Source organism: Crocodylus siamensis, chromosome 8 (assembly GCF_052110815.1).
Source record: "Crocodylus siamensis isolate JL-2025a chromosome 8, ASM5211081v1, whole genome shotgun sequence".
Lineage (NCBI taxonomy): Eukaryota > Metazoa > Chordata > Crocodylia > Crocodylidae > Crocodylus > Crocodylus siamensis.
The window spans coordinates 8,242,415-8,255,720 of NC_143402.1; the positions used below are offsets into that span (position 1 = coordinate 8,242,415).

Here is a 13,306-nt window from a genome sequence, read left to right on the forward strand (position 1 = left end):
CAGATGTCTTTGAAAATGAGCTCAAAGGGGACATCCAGATGAGCGCACACATGTTTCCCTGGGGACAAACAGCAGTAGTAAGTTGTCCCAGGTGAGATAGGAGAGGCTGAGGACAGCACCTGGGCTGGCTCCAGCAGCCTTACCTGGAGTCGTAGGGGCCTCCCAGGGCTTCAGCAGTGGCAATTTGGGCACTCAGAGTCTGGCTGGAAGCAGAGTGTGGCTCTGGCCAGCCAGGCTCCAGGTTCAGGTGGCACATGCTACCGCCACATGTGCCACCCCATTTTTTTCTGCCCCCAGGATATCCCAGTGTCAAAACCCCCACCATGCTGCAAAGTAGCAGTGCAGCAAGCGCCTGCATGAAGGCAAATGAGGTTTGTGATACCTTCTGCAAACCACACATGCACACTCATCTGCATGCGCTTCAAGGGGCTGCTTCTTCTCTTCTTTACATAATAGAGGTCACAGGGTTGCTACTCTCATTTACACCCATGCATGGGCGGATCTAGGATTTTGAAAAGGGGGGTGCAGATGGTGTGGGGCATCATCACATATAACATGATATAGATATGTCCCCAGTTGAAGAGAAACTAGAAGCTTTAGTACAATTCTAGGGGCCTAGCGCTATATTATTCAGCTTAAGATCAAAGCAAAAACAAATATAACTGTATTGGAATGTGCACAAATTTTCTAGGTAATATAGTCATTTTAAAAAACACAAGAAACTAGGCACAAATGGTCAAAATAGTCAAACATACTGTTTCATGAGTCCTGTAGTCATTATAGTTGAATGGATGTCTCTTACTCAGATTCATAAAGCAACGTCTAGTCTTCTTGAGCCTGTCAACAGTGCCTCCACCCCAGGCCGTGAGTTTTAAAGCCTGAGTAGAACAGGAATCAAAGGAGATGCAACTGCCACCCCTCCACCCCGCTAGCAAGATCCTCCCCTGCACCTGTGTAAATGGGGAATCCGGTCCAAATTCCCCATTAGCTAGGAGTGTACCAAGAGTTTGTGTGGTCTTAAAGAAGAGTCCTTACAGCAGCGCGCTGCCACTGTCGTTGCTCCGAGCAGGGGCAGTTTGCACGCGGCTGCTGTGCAGGACCGCGCCAGCTTGCAGAGTGCTGGGGTAGGAACATGTGGTAAAACAAAGGGGGCAACCAGTTTGGCTCTCCCCACTTACCGGTCAGGAAGGATCGTGATTGGGACTCAGGAACTTCTGGTGTGTCTTTTTAGCCTCCAAGCCCTTTGGCTCATGAACTTTCCTGAACTATCTACTTCTACAGTGCCTTTCACAGCAGATCCCTAGATGCGGCCGGGGTCTCTCGTCACAACTAATAATCATTTCTCTTTTAAGCATTGTTAAACCCAGGCAGGATTTCACTCTGTGATGCATTCATCATCATCATTAGTAGTATTGTCATCATCAAACATTTTTTTCAAGTATTCAGGAAAATATAACTGCTCCTCTCCTGGTGGGAATATAGAATTCAAGAGCTTTGAATCCTAGTGTTTTCTACACCTTTTAATTGTTCAGCAGCTGGTTTCTGATGGTAGCGTTCTTTAAATTAGTTTCAGATATTGCTCTTGCTAGCATCCTTAGCCTGAAACTTCGCAGCCAGGTAAAAACTTGCTTTATGACTCTCCTATAATTACAAATCCCAGTCCGCTGGCTTGCATCAGTAAGTGTTATTGCATGAGTATGCGTTTGCTGAATCAGGCCCATGATCTATACAGAAAAGCACTTTCTAATTCTACGCTTAGCCTGAAAAAAGTGGCTTCTGGGGAGAGAGAGTTCCTGTCAACGGATATGCTTACGCTACAAATAAATAAAAATAAATAAATAAAGGTGTTGTAGTCTCTCCGTTAAACTCATCTTCCCCTTGGAAATGAAGATTTTTTTCCCTGCATACTTGTGTGTGAAAGGTCCATATACTTTCTTCTGTTCCGCTGAACAGCATTATTAGAGGTTGATTGTGCATGTATCTATATGCAAGATGCTCTTTATCTTTAGCTTCATGAGATATTAGGAAAGGCATTTCAGGCCTTATCTGATTGTGTGGCAATGCATACAAACAGGGTTACTCTGCAACTCAAGCTACATGATGAAAAGTGAATGCTTCTGCTTTAAAAATCTAGATTGGCAACGATGTCTTAGCATGAAGCCGTCTGGTGTAGCCAAGGCATAATTTTATTATCCTAGATGAAAGACAAATATGACCTCATTGTGTTGTATGAAAAACATTATTTTGATTCTGTCTGGTTCCTGCAAGCTTGCTGAGCTATGTTATTCAGTAATGTTTGGCATATGATAACTTATCTGAGACTGGTGCACAACAAGAAAGAAAATAAGGCCAGGTTGAGGCTGACATGCATTTCCATGGTTTTGTTCTTACTCTTTGAGCTTTTTGTCAGGCAGTTACAGTCCTTCCCTAGATTTTTTATATAAGTAAATACTGGCTGCAGCACTTATTCGCTTCCAGATGCACTTCAAAGATTGGGTTGTACTTAAATACCTGAATGAGCTGAGCTCTTGCCTCTGAGAAAGAGGCCTCTCTCTCTCCCTCTCTCTGATCCGTTGCATGCGATGAAACCCATTATATCAGATATGTTGATCTCAGAGTGAACACTCAGGAGCCCTAACAGAGCATTTGCAGAGGAGGTCATGTCTAGGAAGAAATACAGAGTTTACATATGGCTTCATCTTTAAAACTAGCTCCCCATTTGAACTGCTCAGGGAATGGCATTGTCTTCTTATATGGAGTTTTGACATTTTCATTTTTATTTAAGATGGAGGTACGCTCTTGACAAGACGTTGAAAAGTGGAATTCATTATGAAACAAAAGGGTCCGATTCAGAAAACCCGAAACAAAATACTTTGACATTCCCTAACAAAACTTTTTATCCTGGAGTCATCTCAATTCCGTATTTTCACATTTTGGGCTCCATTTTGTTGTAGGAAACAAAGACATCCGATTTTTCAGATTCAATGTTAGAATTGTCTAGGATTTCCCCCCTTTTTCTCTTCTTTAAACAGCAAAAAAAGAAACTTCTCCCCATCCCTTTCCAGTAGAAATGAAGCCAAAAGATAAAATATGAGATGAGATGGAAACACTCTTCTTCCATTGTTATTGTTTGCCAACAGGACAAAGTTGGCAAATGTTAACAAAGGATTTAGACTGTCGGGGAAAAAAACCTTCTTTACTACACTTTCAATTTCTCAACTTTTCCAGGAAGAAAAAATAAAAAAGAGTGCAGAATGAATTCCCTATCCCATAACACACGCACATATTTTTTGAAAAAAAAAGAAGAAAGAAAAAATGCCAAATATCAAAACGAATGTGAAAAGCTGAACACTTTTGTTTCTAGAAATTGAAAACAAAACCTGTCAAATATAATTTGTTGTTTTAACAATGCCAAAACTGTTGAAATCCCTATGCTTTTGCAAAGATTTGTATTTTAAGTTATCTGTTTTTTTCCCAGCAGGTTTAGCTAATTCTAGTATTAATTCAGTGGTCGGAAAGGTCCCTTTTTAAATAATGTATTTAATGAGCGACAAAGTTAGTGGTGTGTTACAGCTCCCCAAATGGCTAGCTTTGTTTCAATAATGCACCATAAAGCACCCAGATGTTCTGTTAATGGGAACTAGATGTGTTTATAAATATTAAAAATGTATGAAATCAGCCAGACCAGCATTATGTGATCAGACCTTCATTTTTCATTTTTAAAACCATCACTCCTAAAACTCAGTTCAAGAAAGGAATTTAGCACAGGCTTACATTTAAGCCTGTGTTTAAGTCCCATTGGGTGCATCCATACATGCACTTTACTGTGCATTAAACTAATTAAATGCACAGTAAAACATCACCGTCTACATGTGCACAACAGTTACTGTGTAGTAGATTAATTTAAAGTGCATTTTGCTAATACCAAGAGATGCAGGTTCTAGAAAACAGTGATTTAAACTGATGTGCCAAAGTGCATGCTTAGATGCTGACCAGGAGCTGCTGCAAATCGCTCCCAGTCAGCCCAGGTAGCTGGAAACCACAACTGCTGCCTGGCTAAGCCCTGAGCTCTTGTGGGGAGAGAGGGGAGCTATCATATCATGGCAGTTCCCAGCTGTCTGGGGGCAGCTCCAAGCCACGTGGAGCCTGGGGTTAGCTAACCCTGTGCTCTGCACGCCTCAGAGCTGCCTCCAGAACTGGGGACAGCTCCCCCCACCCCCCGAGAGCCCAGGCCTGACCCCCTGTGTCCCCTGCCAGCCTGGGGCTGCCCCCAGTATCCCCTGCCAGCTGAGGGCTGGCACCCAGGGTAGCCTGGAGCTCCCATGGCTGCTGCAGGGGGGCAGAGCAGGGCAGGAGCATCCCTGAACTAGGCTGCTTCTTTTGGGCTCAATTGGCTCGTGACCCCAGTGCAAATGTAGACATGCGCCCAGGAGCAGCTTAATGCGCCTCAATTTACTGTGCAGTAAATTGAGGCGCATTAATTAATTGCACATGCAGACACACCCAATGACTTTGGTAGAACCCAGAGCCTTTTCTCAATGGGGATGCTTTCCTAGGGCAGCCATAGTGAGAATAGTTTAATGCTAAGACCTGGGTCAGGGACATGCAAGCAAGAATTCATTAATATTGCAATAAATTCAGGATCACTTTGGCATCTGATGCTTGCCATTATACTGAAAACCGTGCGCTCAAATGTTAACGGGCACATCAAGGATAGATGATCAGATCCTCCTGTTCCAAAAGCATCAGTGTCTACCCCTAGAGCTAATGGAGCATCTACATTAACTATTAAATTAGGGACTTCAGTGCACATCTGGACAGTTCTGATTCCTTTCAAGGATGTGTAGTGGTACAGAGAGAGAAAGGGAGAGAGAGCAGGTTATTACAATGGTCACGAAATTATCAGTCTCATTAGACTTGAAACCTGTTTATTAGAAAATCATTTACAATGTTTTTCTTCCCTACTGGAGCAGAACACTTCTTATTTACATGGTTCACTTTAGGGGTAGCATTTAATATTGAGCTTTCACATCTTAGGATCATGTTCTGTTTGGAAGATAAATACAAGTTTTCATGTTTCTTGAAGTAGGCCATGTTGTGGGGGAATGAGTCCATGTCCAGCTGTGGTGGGTTGGGAAGGGCCTTGCGTGGCTTAGAGAGATAATTACTTCCCCAGCCACAGTGGGAGGCGTGGCTTTTCAACGGCTGAGTATTATGGGTGAAGAGTGCAAGTAACTTAAAATGAAGGAAATATTAAGGACTGCCATTAGCAATATTTTTGGTGACCTTAGAGGAGCAGGATGAGACTCACTGTTTGTTTGGCCCTTGTCCTTTCAAGTATGTTGGCTACTATATCTTGGAGGTCATTGGCAACACATCGGGGGTGCACGTGGGTGCACACGCACCCACTGAGATCGGCCGTGTACTCAGTGGAAGCGCCAGCTGTGAAACTGGAAGTGCACTTCCTGGCTCAGCAATTGCCGGTGGGGGATCCCCCCAGCTGGCAATCGGACACTGGGGGACCCCCCTCTCTCCCACTGACAGTAGGCTGCTGGGGGACTCCTCCCCCCATTGGCAATCTGGTGCCCCCCCAGACTTGGGAGCTACCAGTTGTCCATGTTTGAGGTGATAGTTCCTTGACACTTGTCTCGTGAACTTGTTTGGTTGGGTAGGGAAGAGCACATACGTAAGTGGCTGGAGATCTGCTTGGGGGAGCATGGAGCAGAAAGGCAGATAGTTAAGAGTGGAGAAAAAAAGGGTTATAACTCACAGAAAACTCCTTGGCTTTGGAGGATGATTCAATACAGAACACACATCCTATGATATATTAAGGTAAAGTATTGAATATCCATAAAAGAGTACTAGCAAATGGTGTCAATTTTCAAACACTTTGCTTTGTCAGCTTCACAAATTTAAAATCAATCATCAGACAGTCTCTGTATAGATCAGTTGAACAGACGTAAAACCCGACGGTTATCTCACTGGTGAAAATCTTAAAATTAAAAATGAATTTATAAAGACATTGATTGGCAGACTTCCATAATACTAAAAAATGGGGTCCTGCAACTGATCAGTGCGAAAAGAAATGCCGGAAGAGGTAACAGGGTAGCAGCTAATCCATCTGTCTTGGGGACAACGAAATAGCTTCTATGGAAACTTTCATTTGCAATAAGAGCTCCATTTTCTTATTGAATTGTCACAAACACAGGAAAACCCAGCTACAGTTGAAGAATCGCTGGGCAACCTCTGGAGAGTGATCATAAATGTCTAAGTTTTGTATAACAAAACCTAAATAAAAGGTTCGTTTGGTGTTAAAACAGGCATTCATCAAAATTATTTTTGAAACCTTTGGTTCACTGTTAGTTGCCTAATATCCTTCATTTAGCCATAAATGATACTTGTGCCAAAAATGAAGATTTTGCATTTCTATTAGCAGATTATTAAAATATGACTGTTTCATATTTGCAGCTCTCAGACCAATATGCCCAGGTTTGTGACACCAAACTATTCCTCACGGGATGACGACGATGATATCGTTTCTATTAACTGCATCAGCAGTGTGTCCCACCATGCAGAAGTGTAAAGCATTCACAAACTGGAGGCAGATCCTCTAGTGCCATCTAAGCAAAATACCCATTTACAACTTTACTAAGTCAACCATATGTGAATGGGAGTTTTGGGGAGGGCACGACCATGGGCACCAACATAGGTTTTTTTCCCCCCTAGGTTAGAAGACTAAAATAGAAAAATAGGGACCTAATAAGCTAAGACAAATGGCTGTTTTCTGCCCGGCAGCGGGCTCCCTTTGCAGGCAGCGCACGGCGCGGGCTTGGCGCATTCCAGCGGGGGCTCCGGGAGCTCCAGTGAATCCGAGAGCAGCTCCGAGTCGGACTCCGACAGCGAGAGCAGCTCCAGCGACAGCGAGTGTAACGAAGAGTCACGCAACGCGACTCCAGAGGTAAAGCTACAGACCCTTTTCCACATCCGTCCCAACGTGCCCATAGCTCGTTGTCCCCGCAATTCGCCGCCCCCTTCATTGTCATTGAAAGCACAAACTTTTTACCCTTCAGAGAAACATGCGAGTCTTGTTCAGTTTGCTGTTATTTACTGGCTTCCCCTCCTGTGCCATCAAACGTATGACCCACATACTCATTTTAGCTTTTGGGAAAACCTCCTGGCCTACATTTGAATTACTCTAGAGAAATATTTAGATTTTTGCCTAGTAGCAGGGAAGATTTTATTGACACAGTAGTCATCTGGGATGAGGGAAAAGCAGCACGACAAAAATGATATCTGTAGGGACCTGCTTAACTTTTTAGTTGTATTAAATTTCTCCAGGGCCACATTGTAAACCAGATAAGGAAGCCTAATTAACCATAAATAGTCCATAAATACTACAGTAAAACTAGCAGTAACCACTGGTTGACTGAAATAAAAGCCTGCGTTCAAAACGTAATTCTCATCTAAATTAGAAAGCATTGCTCCTCTAAGATCGGTTCCCTTTTGTTCCCCAACCTGCAGCCTGAGCCTCCCTCCACAAACAAATGGCAGCTGGATAAATGGCTGAATAAAGTGAATCCCCATAACAAGGCCATCATCAACAACCAAAACGAGACTCATGGCGATAACAGTTCTCAGTCGCAAAGCAACCAACAGGCGGAAGGGCAAAACAAAGGGAAGCTTAATAGCCTGCCCCAGACTGATTCCAAAGACCGGGCGATCCTTAGTCCCATCCGGGAGAAAGCCAAACCACGAGTTGCCCAGAAAACCCCAGAGGCAAAAAGCTCCAAGCAGAAGTCACCAGCTCATAATGAGCCAACGTCACAAAGGACTACGGGGAAAAAGCAACCCAAAAAGGTAGAAAGGACTTCCAGTGTAGAAGAGTATAACTGGCCCAAACCAAATAATACCAGCACCACTCCCAAAGAAAAAGATACCCAGGAACCTGCAGAACAGCAGAAGGTTCGGACAAAAGCATCTGTCGGAAAGACAGCTCCCCGAAAAGAACCGCGAACCAGCGCCGGACTCGCTTCCGAGAAGAAAAAGTATCGAGGCCCCAGCAAAATTGTCCCGAAATCTCGCGAATTTATTGAAACCGATTCCTCTACTTCTGATTCAAATACAGACCAGGAAGAGAGTTTGCAGGCTAAAATATTACCTGCTTGCAGTGGGCCTGCCAATGGCATCAAAGTGAAAGACTCTGGAAGTAACATCCTCAGTGTCAGCAGTTTAACCAGCAACGGCAGCAACACATCAATAGACCAGACGAGCAATGACTTAGAGGAGCAGCTGTTTTCACCTATCCCGATCGTGCAAAATGAACTTCTGTCCCCACTGAGGGAATACGAAGAGCTCAAATCCCTCTGGGTCAAAATAGACCTTAGCTTATTGTCTAGAATACCTGGACAAGAGCCGTTTGAGACCACGTCAGTGAAAACCGAACCGAGAGAGGCAAATGTGAAACACAGGCGACCATCTCGAGAATCCCCTACCCCGGCTGCAGTGGAAAAACCTTCTACGAAATCCAAAAGGAAGCACAAGGTAAGCAATTTTCTAGTCCAAGGGAGGATACCCTGTTTCTTTATGTTCGTTCGGAGGGTACCAATGTCACTAGAGCTTCCCCGAGATGCCCTTCTTCAAACCTGCCCCAAGCATCTCAGCAGAGATCTAACAGAAAACTCAGTGCTATGGCGAGATGTCATATTACTCCGGTTTTATTGTTTTTACAAAAGATGCGACACTGCATTTACTAGCATCTTATAAATTATCATCATAAACTATTTAAAGCCAACCACTAGCTATCGAAATCAATCTGTGATATATCTTTGATGTTTTCCCATTGTAGCTGCTCACTCGCCTATTACTTTGCAGTGTTCAATAATCTACGGTGGGCCTTCCAATACCGACTAGTGCAAATTGCTCGGGTTTGCCTGCATCCAGAAAATGTGACTTCTGTTTGGATGGCAGGTTTTTACTGTCTGAAGAATTGGGGCCTATTCACCACTGGTTTAAACGAGAAGAGCCTCGTTAAAGTCAATGGAGTTGTACTTGCCTATGTTCCTGGTAAACATAGTCTGTAAAATATAGTGTTGTTCTGTAAGCAAATGGGGTTTATAGAAGTATCATTTGCTTAACTAGATGTTCTCTCTTTGCAACTCTCTGAGAAGCAGAATGGATATCAACTTAGGGGGACTATGTTTTATCATGTGTTTTATATTATTGATGCCCAAGGGTATCCTATCTTTTGGGATATGACAGTATGCATCAAACTAAATGTGTTTCCAGAAAAGAAACTGAGGATTTTTATCATAAATGAATATTTGCAGTGTTTTTTCCAGCTGAAATGGCTATTCCCTGGTCTCTCAGAAGGGAGACATCATTTCATATTTTATACCCCAAATTTGATAAATCATTGCAAATGTGACTCCAACCATCATTTCTATTGGCCCCCTGAACTGTATTAAAATGCTGATTTAGAGCAGTCTGAAGACAGAGGGAGAGAGCTAATACAAGACAAAGGTCTATAGCCCTTGCTCCTCTGAGTAGTCGCACTGACTTCAGATTGAATTCAGTGGGAATAATCACCTGAGTAAGGTGAACAGTAACTCATACCGCTCATCTCTACTTTACGCCTCTCGTTTAAACTGACACAGAAAAAAAGTATGAATGATGCGTGTGGGTGCGCCTGCATGCAGGCATGCACACATCCACATCCATGCACATAGTTATGTTGAGGCTTATGGTAATCATTTCATTGGTAATTTCCTGGGGTTTAAGTTTCAGAGGAGGACTCCTGGCTAAAAGAAGAATACAGTATTGGTATCTAAACCCAAGGCTCTGGAAAGATAATGGGATATGTAAAAGAGAGACCTTCATCACCTCGTTAGCTGGGGCTTTGAATCAAGGACTGGCATAGTGAAAGGGAACTCACTCTGAGATGTTAGGGTACTGCACTAGAATAGAAATATTCAGGTAAGTATTCAAACAGCCTTTTTCGTTTCCTTTGTTAGGGCTGTATGTTCATCGTTAGCTTTGCTCACAGTGACACTAGAAAATCAAGCCAGCTAGAATGACTTTTGGGTGTGGGTGTGCTACACCTAGTTAAAACATGACTTGAAATAACCAGTTCAGGGTTTTTAAGTGATTTTATTAGCACCATTTATTTTAGGCAATTGTTGGGTTTGAGAGCAAGTAGGCAGTTATAATATGCTTTACCTATAACATCTTGGTTGAAACCCTGGGATCGTGCAACAGGGGATCTTGTGTGTGTTAATGGCCATCACTCTGTTGTGGAAGCTGTAACTCAGGAGGAATCGTTCTTCATGTAAGTCGACTTGTTGACTTCATGTAAATCATAAGTAAATGCTGTTCAGTATTTTGTGGGATCAGGTCATTATGTCTTGATTATTAATTAAATAGCAATAGCTTACAGAAAATAGCCATGAGAATGTGGGGACTTAGCTCTTTAATATCTAGCCATGTCAGGAACTATGTGAGTTCAAGCAAAACAGAAACCAGTGTGCCCTGTATCTGCAGTGCGGTTGAGTCCGTTTAGCTCTGATTTCAGGCAGCTCTCACGTCGGTATTGTAACTGCCTCCTAATTGTTGGTGTTGTAGAGGAAATACACTGCGATTCCTGAGCTGCTCCCTAACAGGAAGGCATAGCGGTGCTCCATTTCTCAAGCTATCCATTTTTTGTTAAAGCAGTCTGAAAGCTCAGATACATATGGAGAAAGCAAGAAGCAGCGCCTGGAGGAAACCCCAGCTTCCTGCCTACTTCCACCTTGTATCTCTCCGATACCCAACCACAGATTAAGCAGCACTAAAGAGTAAGTTTTTTTTTTCCTCTTTAACATTAAGCTTTGACTTTCTGGTAGTGTTCTCCACTATCTGTGGGTGCAGGACTGCATGATAGAGGGTGGGTATTGCTCATTGGCATGGTGTCATTGTTTGCATAAGCTGTACTATGGATCCAGTTTTCCTGAATGGACCTGAGTTACCATATTACTGGACTGCAATATCACTGAAATATTGAGACATATCCTTCCAGCTGGGCCCAAGCTGCTCTGATCAGCTCCAGCCTATGTGTTCAGACGGTCCCCCGAGAAGCGCTCTACATACGAACATACAGATCTTGTAGACTTTGTTTGAAAACATTGCTTCTGTCAATGCCAAATCTTGATTTTGCTTAGAAAAGCAGTGGGTGTGCTTTTAGTTTCAGTGGGATCACAGTTTGGCCCTTATACAAAGCTAGGAGCAATAGTTGGTAAATGCTTCAGACATGAATATTGCTTTAGAGCACATATATGCATAGTCTTAGTTTCTCTCTGAAGTACTGTGTTCCTCAGAGGTGGCTATATTGCTTCAGTAAACAGGCACCCCATAAATAACATTTATTACTATCATAATCGCCAGATTAACAATTTATAAATACAGATAGATCCTGATTCTTTTCTCTCATCAGTATGGCACTTTTATTGCCTTCAGAGGAGCCACAACTGATTTACGCTTGAGCGAGCAAAGAATCGAGCCCAGGAAGTGCGTGTTCTTGTGGGGAAAGTACCACAGTAACTTTTAAATATGTAAAAATGGTCAGAAATTGATGGGCATGCAGTTTAAATCTATACAGAATTCTGCAGATTATAATCTTATTTTCACTGGTATTACTCCCTGCGAGCTGTTATTGTTTTAATCTAGATATGAAGATAATAGTCTCTGAAAATATAGTCTGATCCTGTATATGATAAAACTGGAAACAGCTGAGAGTTGCAGGTCGTGGTGTGGTTTGTAACGTGCATTTAATAAGCATCATGATGGGTGTTGCCTGATTGTCATTCCTGGGAATACAGCGAGCTGAGATGTATCGCAGAGGGAATAAAAAATTATCCATCCCCAACACCTCCACAATCCATTAAAAAAATCTTTCTATTCCTGTCTTCAACAAGCCCTCAGGATCCACCCCCAACCTGATGTTTCTTAATTTGAGCTTGTTTTCCAGGTCATTAATTTGATTCCTTAGAGCTTTCAAGCCTTTGGTATTCTCTGTTAAAATATAATTGTGTCCATCAATAGTTATTTCCATATGTTAGCTTTTTCTCTCGCCCGCCTCAAGTTGTGAACAAAAAAATTCTGACTTCTCCACTGAGGTGATTGAGACCTGGATCGCATCACATTTGTTTTAATAGCTTCTGAATTCATATTAAACAAATCCAATATGGTTTGCTAATTTGGGTCTGCAGTTCCCAGTGACAGACAGCTGAATGTAGGGCAGCCCATTTCCCAAAGATTCGGGAACTGAGAGTGTGATAGCAAATTTCGGCACAGCCCCATCTTATTTTTAAAAACTTGTCGCTTATTCAAAATTAGGGGAAAGAAATAGCATTGTAGTGGCAAAATATTGTGGCTGCTTACAGATGTTAACACCCGGCCCCGCTCCCCAAAACGGCGCTTTACTTTAAATTTGGCACGCTCCCGTTCTGAGCACAGCACGTGCCCCAAAGAGGCATCGCATTAGTTGGACCTGGCTCACTTGCTTGAATCAGCCATTAGATAAAAGCACCAAAAAGCTCCACTGAAGTGCCTGATCTATACAGATGCTGCAGAGCCGGGTCCAACTAACATGATGCCTCTTCCCGTAAAGCACGTTTTTTTTTAAACATTTGTAAGCAGCCATAAAGACAAGCTTAGTCATTTCAGTCATGAATTTTCTTCTCAATGGTTCAGCATTTTAATTCAGTAGAGCCGTGCTAGTCTGGTACTTAATGAGTGAGAACTACTGCGAAATAGTGAATGAAGCCCCAATCCTGAGGACCCCCATGACCTTAAGTAGATCCTGCATATGTCCAAGGGTCCACCCCTGCAGAAATGGCTGAAGATTGGGATCTGTGGGCCAGTTTTTAAAGATACTGAGACCCCCTAAACGATGCAAGTAGGACTCTCCTGGGGCTTTCAGAAATACCTAGAAACTTAACTCTCATTGAAAGCAATGAGCTACATGCCTATATGATTTCTGCACCATCTAAACACCTTTCAAAATCTGGCACTAAGTGAGTAGAAACAAGAGGATAAGCAAGGACTCAGTCTCAGATTATTTTTAGAGGGCTACATGTGTCAGTGTGTAGGTCATTATACATATCATTTGCATATATTTCCAAAACATGAGCAAGTTCCAAAACTGCAGGGGAAAGCAGGGTATTTGCTATGTTCAAATGATCAGTTTTGAACCTAATAGCAATCTGCATGCACAAATTTAAACGCACATAATCTGGCCATTTAGTTATAGTAACAGCGTCATCAACTAGGCATC

At 42.8% G+C, this 13,306-nt stretch overlaps 1 protein-coding gene across 5 annotated transcripts in view; it reads left to right on the top strand.

Annotated features, from left to right (window-relative positions):
- Positions 1–13,306, top strand: part of AFF2 (ALF transcription elongation factor 2) — a 400,790-nt gene that overhangs the window by 357,121 nt on the left and 30,363 nt on the right. For 3 of the 5 annotated variants that reach the window (XM_090061620.1, XM_090061624.1, XM_090061621.1), the window contains 3 exons: positions 6,796–6,958; positions 7,522–8,541; positions 10,705–10,829. In XM_090061620.1, the coding sequence (XP_089917746.1) occupies positions 6,796–6,958; positions 7,522–8,541; positions 10,705–10,829 (1,308 nt within the window). The remainder of the gene's footprint in view (positions 1–6,795; positions 6,959–7,521; positions 8,542–10,704; positions 10,830–13,306) is intronic. The other 2 variants (XM_090061622.1, XM_090061623.1) reach the window with 1 other exon arrangement.